At 44.4% G+C, this 27,591-nt stretch overlaps 1 protein-coding gene across 1 annotated transcript in view; it reads left to right on the top strand.

Moving 5' to 3' along the window:
• The first annotated feature begins 12,658 nt into the window (after positions 1-12,658).
• Positions 12,659-27,591, top strand: part of LOC116957477 (UDP-glucuronosyltransferase 2A2-like) — a 30,646-nt gene continuing 15,713 nt past the window's right edge. The window contains exons 1-6 of the mRNA XM_076056446.1: positions 12,659-12,871; positions 15,221-15,453; positions 16,675-16,913; positions 21,502-21,937; positions 22,113-22,126; positions 22,163-22,345. Coding sequence (XP_075912561.1) covers positions 12,693-12,871; positions 15,221-15,453; positions 16,675-16,913; positions 21,502-21,937; positions 22,113-22,126; positions 22,163-22,345 — 1,284 coding nt within the window. The 5' untranslated portion in view covers positions 12,659-12,692. The remainder of the gene's footprint in view (positions 12,872-15,220; positions 15,454-16,674; positions 16,914-21,501; positions 21,938-22,112; positions 22,127-22,162; positions 22,346-27,591) is intronic.

The following is a 27,591-nucleotide window of genomic DNA, read 5'->3' as shown; positions in this document are numbered from 1 at the left end:
GAGGAGGTCGTGGGCTTTATCCCGACCCTGACGACTGCTCTATATTTGGAGTCTGCGGGTTCGCTCTCTCTCTCCCGGTCCACGGGTTTTTTTCCCTCCACATGTCGACTCAACATGCGTTTATAATATTTAGCTATTGCTATAAATTTCCACGTGATGATAAGTCACTTCGTTGTGCTATTATTTGTGTCCAGGTCACTTCTGAAAAAGACCTATATAACTCAGTTGGCCTTACTTGGTAAAAAAAATATGGTTTTTATAGGAATTCTAGGCAGCTTTGCCTTTAATAATTGCAGCAGACCCTCCCTCACTTCCTCTGTGCTGATCGCTGTAGGGGGGCCTAGTGAATAAATTGAGGGCATAGTCTGGTGTAATTCGCTTGATTATTTTGTCGAGCGTTGCCTTTGTGTTCTCCACTAGTTTGGAGGCTATAGAGTTTGGCAGGACTCTTGCAGTCCGGTATGCTGTTGCATTAGCAGGCACCGAGGTGTTCTCGCAGGGCCCCAAACACGGTGGCTGGAGTGTGTTATTTCGAGGGCCTTCAACGCACTAAATCCACTGCTGATGTCTGACTAGAGTCTAACGAGTCTAGCAGGGCCCTTTGCAACCTGCGGGCTGTCCGACTCGTTGTACTTGTCGGAGCCAATCCTGGGTCTCTTTTGTCCAGAACGGAGTAGATTCTTTTTGGAAGCCTCGGGGGATGATCTTCTTGGTGGTTGCAGTGAGGCAAACAAAACGGTGACGGCATTCGGGCACTACGGGAATTCGACTTGCCACTCCTGCTACAGCCTCCTCATAGTGGTCCCAGTCAGGGTTGTAATCAGGGAACAGCTGGATTGAGGTCCAATTTGTTATTCAGCATTCAGCTGGATTTAGGTTCAAAGTAGAATAGTATATCTTCTTTGGTTCTTTCGGTAAAGTCACGTAGAATGAGAATAAAATAATAAATTGATAAAATAAAATAACATAACACAATAATATTCTCACGACGTTTCGGCCACAACACAAGCGGCCTTCATCAGGTGAAGGGACGAAACTGTCTGGTAGGACAGTGCTGGAGTGAAAAAGCCACGTTCAGATCACGACCTTTAAGCTGTGTGAGAGGAAACAAAGCGCCTTGACAAAGGAATTAGCATATAATTTAGCATTGAAATGGCTGAGTGATTAGCTTGTGACTGGTCACAGAAATAGCTATGTTAAAAGTTAAAGCATACACATCCGCAGAGGCACCCCTTGATAAAGGAATTAGCATAGAATTTAGCATTGAAATAGCTAAGTTAAAGCATACACATCCGCAGAGGCACCCCTTGACAAAGGAATTAGCATAGAATTTAGCATTGAAATAGCTGAGTGATTAGCTTGTAACTGGTCACAGAAATAGCTACGTTAAAGTCAGAGCATACACATTCACCGAGGCACTTAGTACAAATCAAACAGGAGAATTTAGCATTGAAATAACTAGGTGAATTTAGCATTGAAATAACTGAGTGATTAGCTAGTGACTGGTCACATAAATTACTATGTTGAAGTCAAGGCCTACACATCTGAGCTATTCACAGTACTATATAGTGAACCAATAAAAAACTAAAATATAAATTACCTTAATGTTATCAATAAACTCTATATTCTCCAATCAGCTAAGTTACCAACAATAAGTCGTTATATATCACACGGCTATATGGCGAAAAAATGGGTGGATTTTTACCCTCAACTTTAGCACCACGGATAGCTACGGGCCCCGTTCAGACGGACGAGTTCATCCATGGTCGGAACAGAGGAGGGGGAGAGAGACAGCTGCGAGGTGCTATTATACTCCATGTTGTAAACCATACCATTAACCGTGGTGTGAGAGGTATTAAGAGTCAATGCTGGCGAAAGAGCTGCGGTCTGAAGGTCATTGTAAAAATACAATTAATTAAGAACAGAAATGGTTTAAAACATCTTTCCAGTGGTTACTAAGCCAGAATCCATCTTCTCGGTTGAAATTGTCTCTGTGTTTGTATATGTGAATGGCCTCATGAACGAATCCCTCATGGTAGCCGGTTGGTTTGCAAAGAACCTCCGTCTTGGAGAAGTCAATGTCATGTGAGCCCACTGAATTATAACAGTGATCTGCCACAGCAGAGGAGTTCGTCCTACCGTGTTTCAAGTCTGCTTTATGTTCGCGGATGCGGTCCGAGATATGTCGTTTGGTTTCTCCAATGTAGCTACTACCACAGAGACACTTTAGTTTGTAAACGCCCGGGTACTGTATGTCTGGAACAGCATCTTTTACAGATGGAACTGAATCACGGATTTTATGTACTGTGTTGAATCGGACCTGGATCTTGTGTTTATTCAGGATTTTGGAGATCTTTTTAGTGACCCCTGCAATGTAGGGTAAGGTGATGGTTTTGAGTGGCTCCACAAGAGGATCCTTCTTCATGACTGGAGTGATGGCTTTGCGGATTGTGTAGTCGGAGTAACCATTAGCCCTGAGAGCCTGGTGTACGTGCTTGAGTTCACTGGTAATGTGTTCCTGGTCGGAAATGCATTGGGCTCTATGGTATAGAGTCTTGATGAGGGAGTTCTTCTGGGATGGATGGTGGTGGGAATCCGGTTTCAAGTAAGCATCTGTATGGGTAGCTTTCCTGTAGACAGAGTGGCTCATTGAACCATCATGTCTCCTTTTAATTAAGACATCCAAAAAGGGTAGTTTGCCATCTTTTTCGACCTCCATGGTAAATCTGATGGCTGGGTGTATGGAATTGATGTGGTCGCGGAATTGGTCTAGAGCAGGCTGGCCATGTGGCCAGATGACAAAGGTGTCATCAACGTACCTCTTCCATAAGGTCGGGCGTAGAGTGGCAGTTTGGATGGCGTCAAGCACGTAAACCAGGCTCGCAGGGCTAATGGTTACTCCGACTACACAATCCGCAAAGCCATCACTCCAGTCATGAAGAAGGATCCTCTTGTTGAGCCACTCAAAACCATCACCTTACCCTACATTGCAGGGGTCACTAAAAAGATCTCCAAAATCCTGAATAAACACAAGATCCAGGTCCGATTCAACACAGTACATAAAATCCGTGATTTAGTTCCATCTGTAAAAGATGCTGTTCCAGACATACAGTACCCGGGCGTTTACAAACTAAAGTGCCTCTGTGGTAGTAGCTACATTGGAGAAACCAAACGACATATCTCTGACCGCATCCGCGAACATAAAGCAGACTTGAAACACGGTAGGACGAACTCCTCTGCCGTGGCAGACCACTGTTATAATTCAGTGGGCTCACATGAAATTGACTTCTCCAAGACGGAGGTTCTTTGCAAACCAACCGGCTACCATGAGAGATTCGTTCATGAGGCCATTCACATATACAAGCACAGAGACAATTTCAACGGAGAAGATGGATTCTGGCTTAGTAACCACTGGAAAGATGTTTTAAACCATTTCTGTTCTTAATTAATTGTATTTTTACGATGACCTTCAGACCGCAGCTCTTTCGCCAGCATTGACTCTTAATACCTCTCACACCACGGTTAATGGTATGGTTTACAACATGGAGTATAATAGCACCTCGCAGCTCTCTCTCCCCCTCCTCTGTTCCGACCATGGATGAACTCGTCCATCTGAACGGGGCCCGTAGCTATCCGTGGTGCTAAAGTTGAGGTAAGAATCCACCCATTTTTTCGCCATATAGCATTGTGATATATAACGACTTATTGTTGGTAGCTTAGCTGATTGGAGAATATAGAGTTTATTGATAACATTAAGGTAATTTATATTTTAGTTTTTTATTGGTTCACTATATAGTACTGTGAATAGCTCAGATGTGTAGGCCTTGACTTCAACATAGTAATTTATGTGACCAGTCACTAGCTAATCACTCAGTTATTTCAATGCTAAATTCGCCTAGTTATTTCAATGCTAAATTCTCCTGTTTGATTTGTACTAAGTGCCTCGGTGAATGTGTATGCTCTGACTTTAACGTAGCTATTTCTGTGACCAGTTACAAGCTAATCACTCAGCTATTTCAATGCTAAATTCTATGCTAATTCCTTTGTCAAGGGGTGCCTCTGCGGATGTGTATGCTTTAACTTAGCTATTTCAATGCTAAATTCTGTGCTAATTCCTTTATCAAGGGGTGCCTCTGCGGATGTGTATGCTTTAACTTTTAACATAGCTATTTCTGTGACCAGTCACAAGCTAATCACTCAGCCATTTCAATGCTAAATTATATGCTAATTCCTTTGTCAAGGCGCTTTGTTTCCTCTCACACAGCTTAAAGGTCGTGATCTGAACGTGGCTCTTTCACTCCAGCGCTGTCCTACTAGACAGTCTCGTCCCTTCACCTGATGAAGGCCGCATGTGTTGTGGCCGAAACGTCGTGAGAATATTATTGTGTTGTTATTTTATTTTATCAATTTATTATTTATTCTCATTCTACGTGACTTTACCGAAATAACCAAAGAAGACGATATATACGTTTCAATACGGGCAAAACAAAACCACATTTGTCTATTTGTGCTTCTTCCTTATGATGGGACTATGCAGGGTGAACATAGAAATGTATAAGGGCACGGGGTGATTAATAAGGTCTGAATTGGTCTGTAATAAAGATGGCACTGATAAGGGGTTGACAGGTATGGCGCTTACATACCTACCACCGATCCCAGACACAATCCAGTGTTAATAATTTAATATTAAAAATAACTTGGTTCCAGACAACATTAATTTGCTGTTCAAAGTACGCATTTTAAATACACATTTGAAACTGAGTAGTTTTGGTTTATTGGACTTTGTAAAAGTTTTCAGTAGTAAGTAATTACAGAGCCCACAGTCTGATTCCTTTCTGGTGCGTGACCTCCAACCACTCATAACGCTGGGAAATGAGATACAAACGGACAAAGCTGTTCGGTTTTTTGTATAAAAAATATTTTGCTATGGAAGAATACTCGAGAACTCCAATAACGGGAGTACGAACTCCACATTAAAAGGAACCCGAGTCTGGAATCGAACCCAGAACTCTTGTTATCAGGTGCGAGTTTTACCCATGCGAGGATGTAGCAGAAATTTACTCATCCCGTGACCTTGTGGGTAATAAACTTAATGTAACCCATTAAAACCGAATCTCGAAAACCCAGCTGTACGTACGGGTGTGGCAACAGTCTCACATCTAACGTGTATCAAAGTCTACAAGCCTTATTAGGTTTTTGATTGGGTGCGCACTCTCCTACATAAAGCGGGTGGTATTTCTGCCCACATTGTAAGTCGGGTTTGTCTACTGAATGCTCAGAGGACTGGCTCCGCGATCCGATACCGGTAAGCAAACAACAAAGCCACCCCTCACATTTCTATATGATGAGATGTTAACTCCCTAGCCTGGTATCCATGAGGTAGTGGGGTCCGACCCCGACCCTTCGTTGAGCTGTCATTTGTGGCTGCCCTTCGTTGAGCTATCATTTGTGGAAAGGTCGCTTCTGAAAAAGACCTATATAACTCGGTGTGCCTTACCTGGTAAAATACAAAAAATAGTTAATGTTTTTTATAGAAATTCTGGGGGGATACCATCTCTGCTTCCTGGAAGCCTCGCCTTTAATCATTGCAGCAAGACCCTCCCCTCACTTCCTCTATGCTGATCGCTGTGGGGAGTCTTGTGAAGAAATTGAGGGTATAGTCTGGTGTAAATGGTGATGGATCTCTCGCTTGATTATTTTGTCGAGCGCTCTTTTTGTGTTCTCCACTTGTTTGGAGGCTATAGAGTTTGGCAGAACTCCTTGCAGTCCGGTACGCTGTTGCATTAACAGGCACCGAGGTGTTCTAATAAAGCCCAGGCACGGCGGCTGGAGTGTGTTGTTTCCAGGGCCTTCAATGCACTCAATCCACTGCGGACGTCTGGCTGAGTCTAACAAGTGTAGCAGGGCCCTTTGCAACCTGCGGGCTGCCCCGACTCGTTGTACTTGTCGGAGCCAATCCTGGGTCTCTCTTGTCCAGCACGGAGTGGATCCTTTTCAGAAGCCCCTGGGGGTGATGCATTCTTGGTGGTTGCAGTAAGGAGGCAAACAAAACGGTGAAGGCATTCCGGCACCACGGGAATTCGACTTGCCACTCCTGCTACAGCCTCCTCATAGTGGTCCCTGTCAGGGTTGTAATCAGGGAACAGCTGGATTTGAAGCCAAATTTGTTATTCAGCATTCAGATGGTTTAAGCTTCAAAGTAGAATAGTATACTGTAGTTAATGTATATTTTACGTGACCTGGGAAATCGCTGTTTATGCACGATTTCCTTACCTCCCACGTTTTAGTCTCAGTGAAGTGTGGTACAACAATACCAACGTGCAGATACCTTCATATAGCAGTGGATTGATGAAAGGGCTGTACATGTGCACGTAAATGTGCTTCATGTATATCGGTGTGATATAAACCGTGAATAAATACAAGCAGAGCATATTAGGAGTATGCCAGTGCTGGAATGATGGTGGTATGAGCAATAGTTGATTGAAAACTCTTATTTTTAGATTAAAAACACATTTCTTTATAACTGCTTGTTGTGTTGAGTTTGGTGTCGTTCCCCCCGAGCCTCCGATGAGAATGGTTGGCTGCGTACGGTTCGAAATAAGTTTTACATATGTAGTGTTTGACTTTACGTGGACAACTTCTGTCTTTCTTCAAACACCACTTTATTTACAACATTCAACATGTCCTCTTCCACACTATCCTGGTCACCACGACTCGCTCACCGTACTCCGCCCGTCTCGCTCGCCACCTTTGTCTCTCTCCGTCTCAGCAACTCCGCACACAGCGACTTCGCACACAGCGACTTTAGCTCCGCTATCACTACGCTCACTCCACTGCTAGTTATCTCGTTCCCTATAACTCTTGTTAACTCTGCTGTCTCTTCTCAGCTCCGCTTTGCCCTCTCTACTGCTAGTTATCTCGTTCACTATAACTCTGTTAACTCTGCCGTCTCTTCTCAGCTCCGCTTTGCTCTCTCTACTGCTAGTTATCTCGTTCCCTATAACTCTGTTAACTCTGCCGTCTCTTCTCAGCTCCGCTTTGCCCTCTCCACTGCTGGCTATCTCGTTCACTATAACTCTGTTAACTCTGCTGTCTCTTCTCAGCTCCGCTTTGCTCTCTCTACTGCTAGTTATCTCGTTCCCTATAACTCTGTTAACTCTGCGGTCTCTTCTCAGCTCCGCTTTGCTCTCTCCACTGCTGGCTATCTCGTTCACTATAACTCTTGTTAACTCTGCGGTCTCTTCTCAGCTCCGCTTTGCTCTCTCTACTGCTAGTTATCTCGTTCACTATAACTCTGTTAACTCTGCGGTCTCTTCTCAGCTCCGCTTTGCTCTCTCTACTGCTAGTTATCTCGTTCCCTATAACTCTGTTAACTCTGCGGTCTCTTCTCAGCTCCGCTTTGCTCTCTCCACTGCTAGTTATCTCGTTCACTATAACTCTGTTAACTCTGCCGTCTCTTTTCAGCTCCGCTATGCTCTCTCTACTGCTAGTTATCTCGTTCACTATAACTCTTGTTAACTCTGCCGTCTCTTCTCAGCGCCGCTTTGCTCTCTCCACTGCTAGTTATCTCGTTCACTATAACTCTGTTAACTCTGCGGTCTCTTCTCAGCTCCGCTTTGCTCTCTCTACTGCTAGTTATGTCGTTCACTATAACTCTGTTAACTCTGCATTCTCTTCTCAGCTCCGCTTTGCTCTCTCTACTGCTAGTTATCTCGTTCACTATAACTCTGTTAACTCTCCTGTCTCTTCTCAGCTCCGCTTTGCTCTCTCTACTGCTAGTTATCTCGTTCACTATAACTCTGTTAACTCTGCGGTCTCTTCTCAGCTCCGCTTTGCTCTCTCTACTGCTAGTTATCTCGTTCACTATAACTCTGTTAACTCTGCGGTCTCTTCTCAGCTCCGCTTTGCTCTCTCCACTGCTAGTTATGTCGTTCACTATAACTCTGTTAACTCTGCCGTCTCTTCTCAGCTCCGCTTTGCTCTCTCTACTGCTAGTTATCTCGTTCACTATAACTCTGTTAACTCTGCCGTCTCTTCTCAGCTCCGCTTTGCCCTCTCTACTGCTAGTTATCTCGTTCACTATAACTCTGTTAACTCTGCCGTCTCTTCTCAGCGCCGCTTTGCTCTCTCTACTGCTAGTTATCTCGTTCACTATAACTCTTGTTAACTCTGCTGTCTCTTCTCAGCTCCGCTTTGCTCTCTCTACTGCTAGTTATGTCGTTCACTATAACTCTGTTAACTCTGCCGTCTCTTCTCAGCTCCGCTTTGGTCTCTCTACTGCTAGTTATCTCGTTCACTATAACTCTTGTTAACTCTGCCGTCTCTTCTCAGCTCCGCTTTGCTCTCTCTACTGCTAGTTATGTCGTTCACTATAACTCTGTTAACTCTGCCGTCTCTTCTCAGCTCCGCTTTGCTCTCTCTACTGCTAGTTATCGCGTTCCCTATAACTCTGTTAACTCTGCCGTCTCTTCTCAGCTCCGCTTTGCTCTCTCTACTGCTAGTTATCTCGTTCATTATAACTCTTGTTAACTCTGCGGTCTCTTCTCAGCTCCGCTTTGCTCTCTCTACTGCTAGTTATCTCGTTCACTATAACTCTTGTTAACTCTGCTGTCTCTTCTCAGCTCCGCTTTGCTCTCTCCACTGCTAGTTATCTCGTCCACTATAACTCTTGTTAACTCTGCGGTCTCTTCTCAGCTCCGCTTTGCCCTCTCTACTGCTAGTTATCTCGTTCACTATAACTGTTAACTCTGCTGTCTCTTCTCAGCTCCGCTTTGCTCTCTCTACTGCTAGTTATCTCGTCCACTATAACTCTGTTAACTCTGCCGTCTCTTCTCAGCTCCGCTTTGCTCTCTCTACTGCTAGTTATCTCGTCCACTATAACTCTGTTAACTCTGCAGTCTCTTCTCAGCTCCGCTTTGCTCTCTCTACTGCTAGTTATCTCGTTCACTATAACTCTGTTAACTCTGCCGTCTCTTCTCAGCTCCGCTTTGCTCTCTGCACTGCTAGTTATCTCGTCCACTATAACTCTGTTAACTCTGCCGTCTCTTCTCAGCTCCGCTTTGCTCTCTCTACTGCTAGTTATCTCGTCCACTATAACTCTGTTAACTCTGCCGTCTCTTCTCAGCTCCGCTTTGCTCTCTCCACTGCTAGTTATCTCGTCCACTATAACTCTGTTAACTCTGCCGTCTCTTCTCAGCTCCGCTTTGCTCTCTCTACTGCTAGTTATCTCGTCCACTATAACTCTTGTTAACTCTGCCGTCTCTTCTCAGCGCCGCTTTGCTCTCTATACTGCTAGTTATCTCGTTCACTATAACTCTGTTAACTCTGCGGTCTCTTCTCAGCTCCGCTTTGCTCTCTCTACTGCTAGTTATCTCGTTCACTATAACTGTTAACTCTGCGGTCTCTTCTCAGCTCCGCTTTGCTCTCTCTACTGCTAGTTATCTCGTTCACTATAACTCTGTTAATTCTGCTGTCTCTTCTCAGCTCCGCTTTGCTCTCTCCAATGCTAGTTATCTCGTCCACTATAACTCTGTTAACTCTGCCGTCTCTTCTCAGCTCCGCTTTGCTCTCTCCACTGCTGGCTATCTCGTTCACTATAACTCTGTTAACTCTGCCGTCTCTTCTCAGCGCCGCTTTGCTCTCTCTACTGCTAGTTATGTCGTTCACTATAACTCTGTTAACTCTGTTGCCTCTTCTCAGCTCCGCTTTGCTCTCTCCACTGCTGGCTATTCTCCTCTGCTCCTCCGCACACAGCGTCTTCAACTTCAACCCATCTCCAAGCTCTTCACCATTCAACCACCTCTCAACAAAACCCCTCAGTTGACTCCGACTCCCGCTCTTATACCCACTCTCATTACACCCCCAATTAATTAACCCGCGTCTCAACCGATGCTCCGCGTGACCATCGCACCTGTTTCTCGCCAGACTTCTCGACGTCTCTCCAGCCCCAGCAACAGTACCAACCAATCACCGCCGTTGCTGATCTTCTGGCTTAATTGGCCCAACCGTTACCTCATCATTTCAGCCTTTGCACCTGGCTGTCCTAAGACGACCCACACTGTTTACGCCTTCTCCATAGGCCGACCCCAAATAACCTCGGTGAATGTGTATGCTCTGACTTTAACGTAGCTATTTCTGTGACCAGTTACAAGCTAATCACTCAGCTATTTCAATGCTAAATTCTATGCTAATTCCTTTGTCAAGGGGTGCCTCTGCGGATGTGTATGCTTTAACTTTTAACATAGCTATTTCTGTGACCAGTCACAAGCTAATCACTCAGCCATTTCAATGCTAAATTATATGCTAATTCCTTTGTCAAGGCGCTTTGTTTCCTCTCACACAGCTTAAAGGTCGTGATCTGAACGTGGCTCTTTCACTCCAGCGCTGTCCTACCAGACAGTCTCGTCCCTTCACCTGATGAAGGCCACTTGTGTTGTGGCCGAAACGTCGTGAGAATATTATTGTGTTATTTTATTTTATCAATTTATTATTTTATTCTCATTCTACGTGACTTTACCGAAAGAACCAAAGAAGAAGATAACCCCACACTGTTCGTGTGATTATGCAATCGCGCAGTTTACACAACACACCTTTATACTCCACTCCACATACATACATACACGTGCCCCTCATGCTGTTCATTTCCAATATTTTCTCTCTATCTCTGACCATACTTCTCTCTGAACCCAATCTTGTTTTCACTATTTCTCCCTCCTTGCATCCCACCACTGAAATCAACTTCCCCTGTACAGCAGTGACGTGCGGTGAGGTCAATGGCTGGGAAGGCACTGGCTTGTGTCAGAGCCAGATTCACACACTGAGGGGGGCGTGACCTCACAGAGGCGGGCGTGGCCTCATTGAGAGGGCGTGTCCTCACTGAGGGGGGCGTGTTAGACATGTCCCCCTCAGTGAGGCATATGTGATAGCTGCCTCCCCTGGTGCTTTTCTATTGCAGTTTCATGACGAGACCAGCGAGCCTAAATATATTTATTCACATACGTGAAATAAGTTACCTGGAGTATGGAAGGCGAGGACACCGCTTAAGCACACCGCTTAAGCACACTTAAGCAGTGTGCTTTCGCTAAGTTGTCTCCACCTGAAAAAAGGACGCTTGTGTTGCTCCCGAAACGTCGTGATTTAATTTATTTTAATGTTTTACCTACGTGACTCTACCGAAAAAACCAAAGAGTATAAACTCAACACTGCCCATAGACTCAACACTTCACATAGACTCCACACTTCCCCTTCCGTAACCCCCTTCCGGTCCTGTCGTCAAGCATCACCTCTTCTCCATTGCCCATCCCCTTCCTTTTCCCTCCTCTCGCTCCTCCAATCCGTCCCTTCCATCCTCTGCATTTTTGTAATCTCCATGTGCCCTCAGTTACGGCGACACATTTTTCGGCCCTTGCACGCCCCTCGCCATCTAAATCACCCGGATTATATTTTTTTATTTAAAGCTTTCGTGATTGCAGGGATTCATATTCTTGGTTCTTTCGGTAAAGTCACGTAGAAGGGAAAAAATAAAATCATAAAAAATATATATAAAGCAATAAAATTCTCACGACGTTTCGACTGCAACACAAGCAATCATCATCAGGTGTGAAAACCACAGCAAGAAAATTTGAAAAAAGTGGAGGATTTTTTAGCGTTAGCACCACGGAGAGCGATTTGGCAGTTATTCAGATGGACGAGTCCATCTATGTTCGGAAAAGAGGAGGGGGGAGACGAAAATAATGGATGCGGTCTAAAAGCCACCATAAGCGTGAACAATCAATTAAGACCCGAAATGGTTTATCAAATCCTTCCAATGATTGCTAAGCCAGAATCCATCTTCTCGGTTGAAATTGTCTCTGTGCTTGTATATGTGGATAGCCTCATGAACGAATCTCTCATGGTAGCCAAATGGCTTGCAAAGAACCTCTGTCTTGGAGAAGTCAACGTCATGTGAGTCTACTGAATTATAACAGTGATCTGCCACGGCCGAGGTGTTGGTCCTACCGTGTTTTAGGTCTGCTTTGTGTTCACGAATGCGGTCCGAGACATGTCGTTTGGTTTCTCCAATGTAACTACTACCACAGAGGCAACTTAGTTTGTAGACGCCAGGGCACTGTATGTCCGGAATCACATATTTTACAGACGGAACCAGATCACGGATTTTATGTAATGTGTTGAATCGGACCTGGATCTTGTGTTTATTCAATATTTTGGAGATATTTTTTGTGATCCCCGCAATGTTGGGTAAAGTTATTGTTTGGAAAGGCTCCTCAAGAGGGTCCTTCTTTTATGTTACCGCTTTAAAACTTTGTAAAGCTCCTTAAGCGACAGTTGTCTCTACATATAAAACAAGAAATATATATAAATACAACTAAAGTCAACTGTTGTATTGTACAAGGTAATACCTACTGAGCTGTATAGCTGTTTTTAGAAGTGACCTGGCTATCACAAATGATAGCTCAATGAAGTGGCTTTTCAAGTGAAAATTTAAAGCAGCAAAATACTCTGAAGTGCATGTTTCTAAATATGTAGGGGAAACTCGAATGACCTGGATAACAATCCACACGACCTAGGGCAACACGTGCAGCCTCCAAATATATGGGATCAGGGTCCGGATCGAACCCACGACCTCCTGTATACCAGACGAGGTCATTAATATCTCGCCACTGCGGCGCCCTTGTTTCTGGCATTCGAGTATAATGGTTATGCAGGCGATGATGACAATGGATTTTTTCTGTTTCTGTTTGCAGACAATGCTGTTGGTATGGGCATCCCTTTGTCTCATCGCTGGTTTTCCACAAGTCACATATGCTGGGAATGTTCTCGTGTGGCCAGCCGATGCGAGTCACTGGTTAAACATCAGAGTCATCATGGACGAGTACGTAGAAAACCTATATATAATCAGTAGAATATGTACACAGATATGCGTGCAGGTGGCGAGGATGTTGGGTTTGATCCCGAAGCTGACACCTGCTGTATATTTCAAGTTTGCATGTTCTCCCCGTGGTAGAGTGGATTTTTCTTCGGGTCCTCCAGTTTCTCCCTCCACATTCATAATCAACATGCGTTTAGAGTATTTGGCTGCTATAAATTTCTACGTGATAAACGACTTTGTTGAGTTATCATTTGTGCCATGTCGCGTCTGAAAAAGGGCTATATAGGCTCAGTGGGCCTTGCCTGGGACATTTAAAGTTTAATAGTGGAAGCCTGTGTGTGTGCCTTAAAGACCACAATCCACTCGGATAATTCCAAGGCTATCATTGCTGCAATCATCAAAGGCAATGGTTGCTGCAGAATATACCAGTGTACACATGCCATTGTCGTAAATGTGAGCAATTCTGCTTCAAGATACCCCCTCCCCAAGTGGACAATCGGGGCAGCAACTTTCAATAGTATCAGAGACAGACACTACAGCATGAAAAGAAAATAGAGAGTCTATAGACGGATGGAGCAGAACACCTTCTAATTGTTTGCTAATCTGAAAATAAAAATATTGTATAGAGCAGTGGTTCTCAACCTTTTTTTGGCTACTATTATACCCCGTTGCCTGAACCAACATGGTTCTCAGAAATACATTTATTCATAATGAACGTCTTTATTTTAACCAGTTGTCCATTGAGGTATCCTAACTAGCTTTTAACTAAATGCGATTACAAACAAATCAACGGACGCTCTGCATGTGTGACGTAATTTGTTCTTGCTTTTTGGTTACTCTTGGTAACCCAAATTGTTTACTATGAATGAGTTTATAAAGGTATTTCATATCGTTCTAGCTTACCATATAGATTTAATTCTTATCGTAGTTAACATTGGAAAATTAATACAACATGATTATAATCATACATGATTATAATCATACATGATTACATGATTATAATCATACATGATTATAATCCATACATGATTGTAATCATGTATGATATAATTTCATGTATGATATAATTTCACGCATTTATAAATCACCTTACGGTACGTACCACCGTAGAAATGGCCACCTACCCCCAGGGGTCCTCATTTCACGGTTAATTGACTCGTAATAATGGACTACAGCATATAATGATTAGTGTCTAGGACTAGGTCTGATCCATCCCTAATCATCAGGTTAATTTATAGTCTGTAGACCAATCATTGTTCAGCATGCTAGCTTTAATTGACTAGAAAGTAGCGTGTCATTCCACTCCATCGCTCATGCTTAATGCATTGCCAGTGATGGTTGCCGACAATAATTTTCTTGAAATTTCCCGAGTGGATAATAGCATGCATGGAACATGAGGCGGCAGTGAGGAACGCGTGTGTATACGGCCATAGTCCATTATTTAATATATAAATGATTTACAGATATGTGTCACTCCACTGATGGATGGTGACTCCCTATGCTGTGCGGGTTCTAGGTGTTTGTTTCAGAATCAGAATATTTATTTAAACTGCAGGAAGAATCCGATGAGCTATCAAGCTCTAATTCACAAATGTCCAGTCGGGGCGGGTCAGAACGTTATAACAAATAATGCATAAACACGCTTTGAGGACAAAGTATAGGGAAGGTAAACAAATAAGTTTAAAATATACAAAACTAAACTTTATATCCTACCAGGTAAGGCCCACTGAGGTATTAACTTATTTTTCAGAAGCACCCTGGCCACAAATGATTACTCAAGTGGCTTATCAAATGGAAATGTATAGCAGCAAAAATTATCAAAATAATCTCAGAATCAGTGCGGATGGGTATAGTGCTGTCATATGATCATCTCATTAGTTAAAAAAATATTATGTTAATACATAGATTTGATGAAACAAAGTAGTTGTACTTACGTACCTGTGCCTAATTTGTGTTTCGATGATTTACCTTCTACAACAATCGGGCATGTCTTAAACCCCTAGGGGCTGCGTGCACCCCAGGTGAAGAACCACTGCCTTAAAGTTACTTTTTGTACACATCACGGAGGACAGTCGTTTCCCACACACGCTTCCGTATAATGTTCTCATAGCACTGAATTGTCAGAGCTAGAATTTAGACAAGTTTAACTGTGATTTTTTTCGTGATTAATGACCGCAACTGAGACCATCAACTCACTATAACTTGAGAATCTGGTTTAATCACAGGAGGCTGTCTGGATTAGAATCCAGTTCTCAGTATTGCCAGCTTGGCATTGTAATCTCCAAGCTATACAAGCTACCTTACCACGTCTTTGTTTTGTTTAAATAACATAATTGACTTTCTTTGTGCCAGACTCATTGAGCGTGGACACCAAGTCACCGTGATTGTCCCCACTGGGGCGATGTTCATGAAAACCGAGGACTTGGGTCACGTGCAGCACGAGCTCCTCAAAGTCAACTACACAAAGGAAGGGCAGGAGCTCATTATGAACGAGTTCTTTCGGTTTTGGATTTTTGAGTTCTCCACTTACTCATACTGGGAGATCTACAAGCGGCATTCTGCGATAATGATGGAATTTAAAAAAAGTAAGTCATGATAAAAATATAACGCCATATATTTAGGAAAGCATCACTGAGTTTCCATATATATTTTTTCAAGCACGGTGCTTTTCTGGAATTTATGGTCAATTCTTTCTTCTAGCCATGCCTCCTGGTGTACAGCTTTGCGTCATTTCCTCACAATCAATGTCACGTGTAAAATAGCTACAGCAGAACTCGAATAATCTATGCCCAAAAATGCAAATCATTGGAGTGGCTCTATTCTCTGTGAATCTACAGTATTTCGATTTAAAGCTTTCGTGACTGCAATGATTCATCTTCTTTGGTTCTTTCGGTAAAGTCACGTAGAATGAGAATAAAATAATAAATTGATAAAATAAAATAACACAATAATATTCTCACGACGTTTCGGCCACAACACAAGCGGCCTTCATCAGGTGAAGGGACGAGACTGTCTGGTAGGACAGCGCTGGAGTGAAAGAGCCACGTTCACATCACGACCTTTAAGCTGTGTGAGAGGAAACAAAGCACCTTGACAAAGGAATTTGATTAGCTTGTGACCAGTCACAAGCTAATCACTCAGCCATTTCAATGCTAAATTATATGCTAATTCCTTTGTCAAGGCGCTTTGTTTCCTCTCACACAGCTTAAAGGTCGTGATCTGAACGTGGCTCTTTCACTCCAGCGCTGTCCTACAAGATAGTCTCGTCCCTTCACCTGATGAAGGCCGCTTGTGTTGTGGCCGAAACGTCGTGAGAATATTATTGTGTTATTTTATTTTATCAATGTATTATTTTATTCTCATTCTACGTGACTTTACCGAAAGAACCAAAGAAGATGAATCTACAGTATACTGTGCCAGCGAGTATTATATTGTTTTTGTTGTATTACAGCTCTACGCAAATGTAACTGCTCAACCCGAGCGATTAATGTTTTTATATTTGCATTGTCTTCGTGATGTTTACATTTTGTCTTTCTCTGGTCGAACACTGGTAGTGAGACAAGGCCATAAAGGTTGTCTCTGGTGTAGGCCAAACAGTTTATTTGTTCGTTTCTCAATACACTTGTTCTGGTGAGGGTCAAGGCGGCAACATGTTGAACAGGGCAGTCCAGTTCTCCATTTTTCTGGCGACAGACTCTAGCTCTTCCTGAGAAATTCCCAGGCATTCCCAGGCCAGCCGAGTGACATATTTCCATGTCCTGGACCGGCCGCGGGATCTTCGCCCAGTGGGACGTGCTGCCTGGTAGAGTTCCAGGGGGACTCTATCGGGGGACATCCTTATAAGGTGCCACCTCAACTGGCTCCTCTTGATACGGAGGAGCAGCAGCTTGACTCTAAGGCTCACCTGGATTACCGAGCTCCTTACTCGTTCACAGAGAATGAGCCTGGCAACCCTGCGGAGAAACCTAATTTCGGCCCCATGTACCCGCAATCTCATCTTTTCGGTCGTTACCCAAAGCTCATGACCATAGGTGAGGGTGGAAAGGTAGTTCAACCTGTAAACCGATAGCTTCGTTCGAGAACTCAGCTTCCACTTCACTACCACAGAGCGATTCAGTGCCCACAATACTGTGGATACCGCACCGATCTGCCAGCCAATCTCCCGCTCCCACTTATCATCACTCGCGAAAGAGACCTCGAGGAAGTTAAACTCCTCCACTAAGGGCAGCTGTTCCCCCCTCAACTGGAGAGAACAATCCACCATCTCCTGCGAGTGAACCATGACCTCAGTTTTGGAGGTGCTGATCCTCATCCCAGCCGCTTCACACTCGGCATCAAACCGTTCAAGTGCATGCTGGAGATCACAGATTGACGAGGCAAAGAGGAAAAAGTCATCTGCAAAAAGCAGCAACGCCACCTCCATGCCACCGAACTGGATGCTCTCCATACCTCGGTTGCACCTTGAAATCATGTCCATGAAACTATCAAACAGGCATGGAGACAAGACGCACCCTTGGCGGAGTCCAAGACCAACAGTCAACGACTTTGAGTTAACACCAGGAATACGGACACAGCTCTCACTCTGGGAATAGACGGATCGGATAGCACACAAAAGCGGCATCGGTACAGCATACTCCCACAAGACATTGTGGGGAACACAGTCATATGCTTTCTCCAAGTCTACATAGCAGGCGTAAACTGGAGAAACACTCCCATGATCCCTCAAATATCTGTGGGAGGGAAAAGAGCTGGTCCATTATTCCATGATCATGACGGAATCCATATTGGTCCTTCTGAATCTGCGGTTTGACCACCGGGCGTAGCCTCCTCTCCAGCACTCTGGCATAAGCTTTACTTGGGATGCTGGGAAGTGTGATTACTCTGTAGTTGGAGTACATCCTCTGGTCCCCTTTTTGATTGGGAACCACGGCCTCAGTTTGCCAGTCCAGAGGTACTGTACCCTCCTTCCATACAACATTGAAGAGGCGTGTTAATCACGATACTCTGACACTGTCCAGTGCTTCCATCAACTCTGGGCAAATCTCGTCCACTCCAACAGCTTTGCCGCTATAAAGGCCCTCGACCGCCACAGCGACTTCAGCAACTGTGATATGATTTGGCTGCCTCATAAAAGGAGGACATGTTCCCCGAGTTGAGGAGCTCCTAAAAGTATTACTTCCACCTCTCCACTATCTCCTGAGTTGAGGTCAATGTTACACCACCCTTACGGAAAAGAGCCTGGGCCACGTCCCGTCGACCCCACCTAAGGTGTCGGATGGTTTGCCATAACATATTTGAGGCTGCCCGGTAGTCCCTCTCCATGGCCTCTCCAAACTCCTCCTCTGCCCGGGCTTTGGCTTCAGCGACTGCTGCAGCTGCTGCCCTCTTGGCAAGCCGTTACCTCTTCATCGAGTTGGGAAACTTTTTTTCCGAGCATGGTTCAGAAAGCCTCCTTCTTCAACTAGACAGCTTCCCTCACCACTAGTGTCCACCAGCGGGTCCTAAGATTGCCACCATGACAGAAACCAACTGCCTTCAGGCCACAGTTTTTCGCAGCTGCATCCACACTCGACGTCCTGAACATCATCCACTCAGACTCAATGTCCACGACCTGCCCTGGAGTGCAGGAGAATTTTCTGCGGAGGTGGGAGTTGAAATCTTTCTGCACTGGGTCTTCCACCAGACGTTCCGAAAAACCGCATTTTTCGTTTGGGCTTTCCACATCTATCTGGTTGGTGCCCCAAGTGTCGGATCAAACTTACCACTAGGTGGTCATCAATTGACAGCTCTGCCCCTCTCTTCACTCGAGTGTCCAGAACATACGGCCTTAAGTCCGATAATACAGCTATAAAGTCAATCATTGATCTTCAGCCCAAGGTACTCTGGCACCAAGTATACTTATGAGCATCCTTGTGTTCACACATGGTGTTTGTTATTGACATTCCGGGAATAGTGCAGAATTCTAATAAGATCTCACCATTGGGGTTTAGATCAGAGGGGCCATTCCTCCAAATCACGCCACTCCAGGTATCTCCATGTAATATTATGGAGTCGTTAGGCAGCACTTTGTTGAGCACTGCACCCACCATCCCCAAAAAGGCCGAATACCCTAAACTGCTGTTTGGTACATAAGCACAGACAACAGTCATGGTTTTCCTTTCTGAGACCCGAAGTCTCAATGAGGAGACTTTCTCATCCACTGAGACAAACTACAACTGAACAGCACCGAGGTGGCGGCTTGTGAGTATCCTCACACCTGTCTAGGGCCTCTTATCAGGGGTCACTCCAGAAAAGGAGAGAGACCATCCCCGATCGAGAAATTTAGTTCCAGTGACAATACTGTGTGGGGAGATGAGACCAACTATATTTAGTCGCAACCGATCCAGCTCTGGCTCCTTCCCCCCCAGTCACGTGACATTTGGTCCATCACCAAGGTCTAGTCCATCTGAGACTATCCCTCTCCCTGCCATAGGCCAATAAGTTTCAAGGAAAATGCATGCATTATCAAAGCATGTTTGTTTGCATGTTTCATCACAAGCACGTGTGGTTAATGCAAACTTGATGCCTTGTGATAAGTGTCTGTTTGATGTTTGAACATCTTTAAACCTTCCTGTATTCTTGCCAGAAGGGGTAAGGCCATTTTTTTCATCAGTCCGAAGTTAGCTGCACTTTGCCATTGAATACCCTCAATCCCTCATCTCGAAGGTTCACTCAGCCATTTGCAACTTAATTAAAAAAATTCCGCGTTTCCCTTTCAAATACCCTTTCCAGTCACAGCAGAGCTCGCCATATCAAATAATTAACTCTGATTGGTTTTTATTGTTCAGCTAGAATATATGAAATATGGCTCACCAATGACCAATCAGAGACTCCCTGTGCCGTTGAATTGGGACGCCATGGTGGCAAGATGTTAAGTACCTTGCCTGGTGTGCAGGAGGTCATGGGTTTGATTCCAACCCGAATGATGCCTGCTTTATATTTGGAGTTTGCATGTCTCTCTCTCTCCCCGTGGTTCACGTGGATTTTTGTCTGGGTCATCTGGCTTTTATCTCCAAATTTAGAATCAACATGCGTTTAAGAGTATTTGGATACACTAAATTTGCACTTGATGATAACTCATTTCATTTACCTATTTTTTTGCCAGGTCTTCTCTGAAAAAGAGTTATATAACTCAGTGGCCTAAGCTGGTTGAGTAATACTATTTTTGTTCTGTTTAAAATAGCGATTAAAATTACCACAAAGAGGACCGTCTGTTGAGTTCCTCTACATCTGTACTGTGCAGAGACGGCTTGCACACAGGCAGTATCGGACTCGTCTTTCTTTGTTTCAAGGTTTTCCTGCTGAAGTCTTCACATCGAATAAAGACGGTCACCGCATTGCGCACTGTCAGATGCGCTTCTGCGGCCGTCTGGAACGCTCTTCCTTCCGATATTATAAAGCCACCGCTTTTTACATTTAGTTTGTTGTCCTTAACCCACAACTCCGATTAGCACGGTTGGCTATGTACGGTGCAAAATTATTTATAAATACTTACACACTTGCGCCTTTCTCTCTGGTTCCACAAGGCTTTGTGAGGCATAATTTTCGTGAGACACAGAGCTTCGGATAGACAAATAGCTGCAGGGAGAAAAATGGAGCTGCAGATCCACAAAATTAACGCATGTTGACAAAGATGTGAAAATATATCTAGAGAGACAAGCGGAGCTCCAGAAGGACAAGCAAAGATGATATGTGGGGCTGCACAAAGATACACCTATGTCATTTGCACACATTTTAGTTGATTTTATACTGATACATATATTTCAAATGTAGACCCATGTGGCGGATTGGCTCAAGTTTGTTCTGATAAAAAAATAATCTGTTATAATCAGGGAATTCATCGCGGATCAATGAAGGTGCTATTCATCTGCTGCTCTTCCCATATAAAACATTTTCCCAAAATCGGCACGAAATATTTTTGGTGGATTTTTGGTAAGTCTCACCTCCATGGTGCATGGTAAGTTATAGGATTCACAATGCAGTTGCCCCATGTTGACACAGATTATTGGAGCACTGCTATATTACCCAAACTCGGTTGTTATTTTTTGTAAAATGTCACTGATAAGTGTTATAATTGTGTTATAATTTACAATAAAAAATGTATATTTCATAAACAAATATTGCCAACACTTTGGTGAAATGGTGGTGGTGATCTGTGTGCTAAGATTCTTAACGTTTGTTTTGGAGAATATTCAGCTTTAGTGACAATAGGAAGAGTCCTGAGAAAGACCCATACCAATACAGTACATAGCAAATGTGGGTCTCTTAAAATCAATAAAAAAAATTAAGTTAATGAGTTAGTAATTCTTCGTCTCTTGTTTAGCGTAAACGGTGTATGTATATCTGCACAAAGACAAAAAAAGACAAGGATTCCCCGTGTAGCCTTAATAGACTGTTGGGGCAAGTACTGCTAGCGAGCACCTATAAAGGCTGCCACAGCACACTTGAGGGTAGGTGGCCAACACCACGCCCGGCCGTCTTTGTCTATCTAGTGGTGATGTTTATCTACTGCACCAGGTACTAGTTTTAGGCTGAGTTGACCTAGGGGAGGCCCAGGACTGGTTTAGATAATTGTTACTGTTGTTGGCCGCCAGCGGAAATCGAACTCAGGCCACCGGATGAGTAGCGCAAGTCCGCAAACTGCTACATATCTGCACACGCACATTCACACAGACACCAAGGACACGTGCATGGCTTTGAAACGGGACAAGGGCCTGATCTCTCGTCTGCGGGACAGCCAGTTCGACGTTCTCCTCTCTGACCCCATCGCCTTCTGTGGTGATGCACTGGCGTTAATGCTGGGCATTCCCTACGTCTACTCCCTGCGCTTCACTCCGAGCTACATTATCGAGCGCTACTGTGGGGCGATGCCCGCGCCTCCATCCTACGTGCCCATGCCAGTGTCTAATCTCCCGGACCATATGCACTTCTGGCAACGAGTGCAAAACACTGTGATGTATTTTCTCAGTGACTTGATGCATATATTGATGGATGGAAACAATTCAAACAGAATATATGCTGAATTGCTCGGTAAGTGTTTGTGTTACCAACTTTTAAACTTTTGTCGAAAAATAACACTTATAAATCAATATATAAGATCAAAATACTGAAAGAGTTAATATTTAAGATTTTTACGGAATTTATTTTAGTTAAATATGTTTTTACGAATATGAGATTGTGACACTTGCATGTAATTGCCTATGAGAAAGTGCTGAAATGGTTGTTTCTTGAATTTGAATTGCATGGTTTAAAAAGCAACCCGCTTTCATTGCCAACTCCGACCTCACAGGAGAAGGTACAACAATTTGCGAGGTGATGAGCGGTGCCGAGTTCTGGCTCATCCGGAACAACTGGGACCTCGACTTTCCACGCCCGTTCCCTCCAAATTTCGTCTTCGTCGGTGGGCTCCACTGCAAGCCCGCAAAACCCTTACCCGAGGCAAGTTACGCGATGCAATAGCTTATTCAACAGCAACATCACCAAGAAACACCACGGTTATCAACAGCATACACAGCACCAGCATCGGGAGCACTAATGTCACCAGTTAGATAACAAAAATCATATACATAACACCAATTGAATAAGAAACACCACTACATATACCAATACATTCAGATGCACCACGAGAATCACATCACAAAAAATAAGTGAAATATCCAACACCATGGTATGGTGGAATACTTTTGTAAATATTAAGCAAGGACATTCGCACCTGAAATAGGCTGTGAGTTGAGTGGCTGGCGACGTGGAGGAAACGAACAGAGAATGCAGAAGTAGGATGAAGGGCAACAACTGTATCTTAGCTGTCAATGTTGGACTCCAAAAGTAGCATCGTCCTGTCCACATCATCGAACCTGGCAATGGAATGCATGTGTAGTGTAATAGCGCTGGCTGGTGGACAGCAGCGGCAGCTATGGTGGACAGACAGTACACACGCCGGAGAGCATGACCACGGGTGTGTTGGCAGAGCAGAGAAACTAGGGCAAGGGTCACGGAGGACCCCATCTGGAGGCCCCTTGGAACCCGCTATCAGGTTCGAGAAGAGAGGCGCGGTCAGGGCTGAGTCAGGCCTCGCTGGTAGCATAAAATGAGCCGAGAGTGGGGGCTCGGGACTGTCGGTTCTGGGAATGGACTCGTCTCGTCGTTGCTGTCATCTCGTCGCCGTCATCGCTAAACGTATCTGCTAGCTATTGCGTTATAAAGGATAGTAGTTGGCGATCTCAGTCAGCGCCGTCAGTGTTAGATGGCTAGTGTTGTATACAGGCTAGGCTAAGCTACTGCAGAGAGTGTGCAGGCGAGGCCATGGAAGTTGCTAATAACGAAAGTGCCTCCTAGAAACTCTGTCTCTGAATCGTTGACAATACACATATTTATATATATACCAGGCCCCACGGAGCTATATATATTTTTTCAGAAGTGACCTGGCCACGCAAATGATAGCTCAACGAAGTGGCTTATGACCACATGGGATATTTATAGCAGCCACACACTTTAAATGCACGTTGATTCTGAATGTGGAGGGAAAAAATCAACTCGACCACGGGGAGAACATGCAAACTCCAAATATACAGCCGGCATCACTGTCGGGATTGAATCCAACACCTCCTGCATACCAGGCGAAGTAGTTAACATCTTGCCAGGGGACAGCCTAACAGGGTGAAGTACGGTGATGTTTCGATTCTGTGAAGGCCTGTTAGGAACCCTGATAATACCCCAGTTGACGGGGCTCTGCCACAAGTCCGGCAACTGAAGAACAGGCAGAAGTGGGTACTTGCATCCTCAATGGCTGTGGACATGGGGCAGCAGCAGTGCCTCTGATCTTAGGCAGAAGTTGCTGCTCTCTGGATCAACAGCAAAGCTGTTCTCTCTTGACTGCGCTCTTACCAATTGAGGACAGAGCATTGTGGGTAACCTAACAACTTTAAAATGTAAAGACAACCTTACAGCACCAGCGTTTCAGCCCCTGCTTTAAACCGAGTCCATTGCAGACAACGAGCAAGTAATGTTCGAATGACTGGTCTAGCTGAAAGCCACCGACCGCTTCTATAAGGTTTATGCCATAATATATTTGCCAGCAAGGATACCAAATAAATTCAAGCCAGACCTGCAAGAAACATTCCGGATTGGTGTCTCACCATGAACGGGACAGGATACCAGGAGGCCATCGTACACTATTGTACACCAACTGGAAAAATATAACATCATAATTGCTGATATCACTGAGGCCAGACGCATAGAAAGTGATCAAGCCACCGTCAATGGCACAGATATCCTGCATTCTGGAAGTGAACATCACGTTTGTGGTGGTCGCACGCATCATCGAGCCGCCTCTCAACAAATCCTTTGTATCATGGACACCTTTCTCACCACAAACTTTGCTGGTCAGAATGTAGCATCCAAATGGACATCTGTTGGTCATTGTTGCATATGCAACAACTGATGAAAAAGCCACTTCTATGATCAATTAAGTGGTTTGCTAGTTTATATTGCAAAGCATGACACAATCGTGATCCTTGGATATTTAAATATCGGAGTGGCTTAGAATCTGTAATAGGGCCTTTTGGCTCCAGGATTCCCAATGAAAACGCTGTCTGATGTTGACCTTTTGCTCATCTGAGCACTTCACTGCTGTCGACTCATGGTATCGTAGACTGAGCATCCACAGCCAAACTTAGATCTCAAAAGGTGGTCACACAATAAAACAGAAATAGATAATTTCCTGACCAAGGACAGAACAATCTTTGAGTCGTTCCTGGTTTTGCTGTGGAGTGGAGGCAACTGCTAACACCAACCACTGCCTAGCTGTAATACGAGTTGCCCTCCACCTATCAATACCCAGAAAATCTTCAGCCATAAAGCAGAGTGATGTCCAGAGACTCAAGGACAGCCATGATACTGCTGATACATTCTTCAGGACAGATAAGCCTCGTTTGGCATCCTCCACCGTTTCACCGAATGACGTTGATGTCGAACTTGCCTGGTGCAATGTACGAGACTCGATTACATTGGTTGCTAAAGCTATGGTAGGCCCTCAAAAGCCTACTTATACACCCTGGTTCTCCGATTCCACCTGAAAGGTTTAGAAACAGAAGGCAGCTGCACGGCAGACTGATAACACCAAGGAACATCGCAGGCTTCAGGGCATTTTCAGAGCTCGAGCAAAAGCTGACCAAGAGAAGTATCTGAACTCACTGGCTGATGGAGTTGAGTCGGGACTGTTACACAACGACATGAGGGTGAACATAGTGCCATGGCTCCTATCACCAAATTGTAAGGCTCTGCATGGTCATCGGTGGAGGAATTCCGTATACAATGGACTGAGCATTATGCACCAGTATTTAATCACCCACCAGCAGATGCTTGTCCCCCATTGCCAGACACTGCATCAGCAATCAATGCGGACTCCGACTGTGAAACCAACAAACCCTTCTACATCAGAGGAAGTTCAGCATGCGATCATGAAGAGTCATAATGATAAAGCAGCTGGGCTAGATGGTATTTCTCCAGAACTGTTGAAAGGTGCTCTGCATCTTATTATCAGAGGTTTACATCAGCTCTTCATCAAGGTCTGGATGTCCAGAGAGGCGTCTGCTGATTGGAGAGACAGTATAATTATGTATCTGTACAAAGGGAAAGGAATAATATACATATATTCCCACTACATTTAAATTGAAAACTAATTGTTATTTGAAAACTAATTTCTTTACAACTGTTTTTTGTGTTTAGTTTTCTGTCCTTCCTGCGCATCTCTGATTAGCACGGTTGGCGATGCACAATGCGAAAGAAGTTCAACATACTGTGTATACATTTCGACCCTGTTGGTAACAACCATCAGAAAATATAATCAGCTCCATAGCATTCTGTACAATATCAGCCTACCTCGTCTCTAGCTGGTACCATACCTATTTAGGCTCCCTATATTTGGAAAAATGGAACGTGCTTGGGTATGTGGCAGCTATGCATGTGGGCTACATGACTCAGCCAATGCAGGTTCTCCTGTTGGAGGTGCCCATTGATTTGGTCAGATCTTTCAAGGATCTGTGAGCTCCTCACAGATTATAGTCTGGTTAAACTCAGGATAGTTCATAGGCAGGGAAAATTTTAATTTAAAGAGGTCTACTTTTCACAAGCATAGAGAAGAAATTGTTTATATGGAGCCACTAAGACCACAAACTTCATATGCAGCAATAAGCCAGGAAGCTTCCACACAGCATTCTTCAGCCAATAAAAAACGCTGCTGCTCGTCATGAGCACAATATCCATGTCGTGGTGGAGCTGGGCTGATGTGAAGGTCTCATCTCTCAGTGGCATGCTCCAGGTAAAAAAGTTTAACATGCATACGTAGATACTCCAGTAGCAGGAAAGGTTTTTACATGTGTACTTCTGGGCAGGTTGCAACCAGTCCTGACAAAACACCAGCGCCCACAGCAATCAGGATTCATAGCTAACTGTTTTACGATGGATGCTGTGCTTGCAATCTACCTACTTGCAGAACTGCACTGACCGCCCATTGCATGTCGCTTACATGTATCTGAAGGTGGCTTTTTACTCTGTGGATCGATCCGATCTCTGGTCTGCCTTGAGAGGCATTGGGATTCCTGGCATCCTGCCGGACCTTGTAAAAGATCAGAATACAGGCACAAGCGCAAGGGTTTGTGTCGAGGCCATATCTGGGATGTGTCAAGGATGCATCCTCGCACTGGTGCTCTTCTGTTGGGTGATCAAAAGGATCTTTGACAACATGACCCGCGACCTTGGAGTCAGGATTGGCTGGCACCACTTCACTGACCTCGACTACGGTGATGATGGAGTCTTGTTTGTTTAGAAGTCTGAAACGTTCACAGCAGTCCACCAACATTTCCACAACATGAGAAAAAAATGGGACTAAATGGTTCATGTCAGACAAAACAAAGCCCAGAACTTGTGCTCCGGATCTTCAGAAGCACCCTGCGTAATCAATGGCAACGCTGTCAAACCAATGGAGGAATGTCTCGACCTGGGATTTGCACAAACCACTGATGGACAATCTAGACCTGCTGTCATGCGCTGGATTGGCCTGGCCTCAAGAATAATCGTCTGAACTGCAGTTGGTCCCAGAAACAAGTACGTCTGGGCACCAAATTAAGAGTCTACCAGTGCTGTGTTTTGTCAGTGTTGTTGTATGGTTTGGAGGCATAGACATTGCTTCAAGCTGATTTGGATCAGCTGCAGTCCTTCCACATGTGATGCCAAAGATTTCTTCTTGGCATCCAATGATTAGACTTCATTAGGACCGGTCTCCTAGCAATCGAGAGCTTAATTCGAGGGAGACAGCTGTCACTTTTAAACATGTCACCCATTTGGATGCATAAACCCCTGCAGCAAATTGTGTGCTTCAGTTATCGGTTAACATTCAAAGTGGACTGCGACCCTCAAAGGAACGACATCACCCTATGGCTCCCGCGTGAGATTACTGAAACTAGGGGAAAGTAATGCATTGTACAATCAAGTACATTTCTTATGTAAATTACAATAACTCACTTTTTGACCTTTTGACCAGGTTTATAGATGACCCACAACATTCGAACATGTTTGGTGGATAAATACTTGTTGCACTGAAGACATAAAAGAGAAATGCATTGGGAAACAGTTTGACTTTAGATGTATAAAGGGGGATAAATCGGTGTGGCACGGGCATGAGAGGG

Source organism: Petromyzon marinus, chromosome 75 (assembly GCF_048934315.1).
Source record: "Petromyzon marinus isolate PM22_M1 ecotype Great Lakes invasive population chromosome 75, UKy_Petmar_22M1.pri1.0, whole genome shotgun sequence".
NCBI lineage: Eukaryota > Metazoa > Chordata > Hyperoartia > Petromyzontiformes > Petromyzontidae > Petromyzon > Petromyzon marinus.
This window is presented reverse-complemented; position numbering and strand designations above follow the sequence as displayed.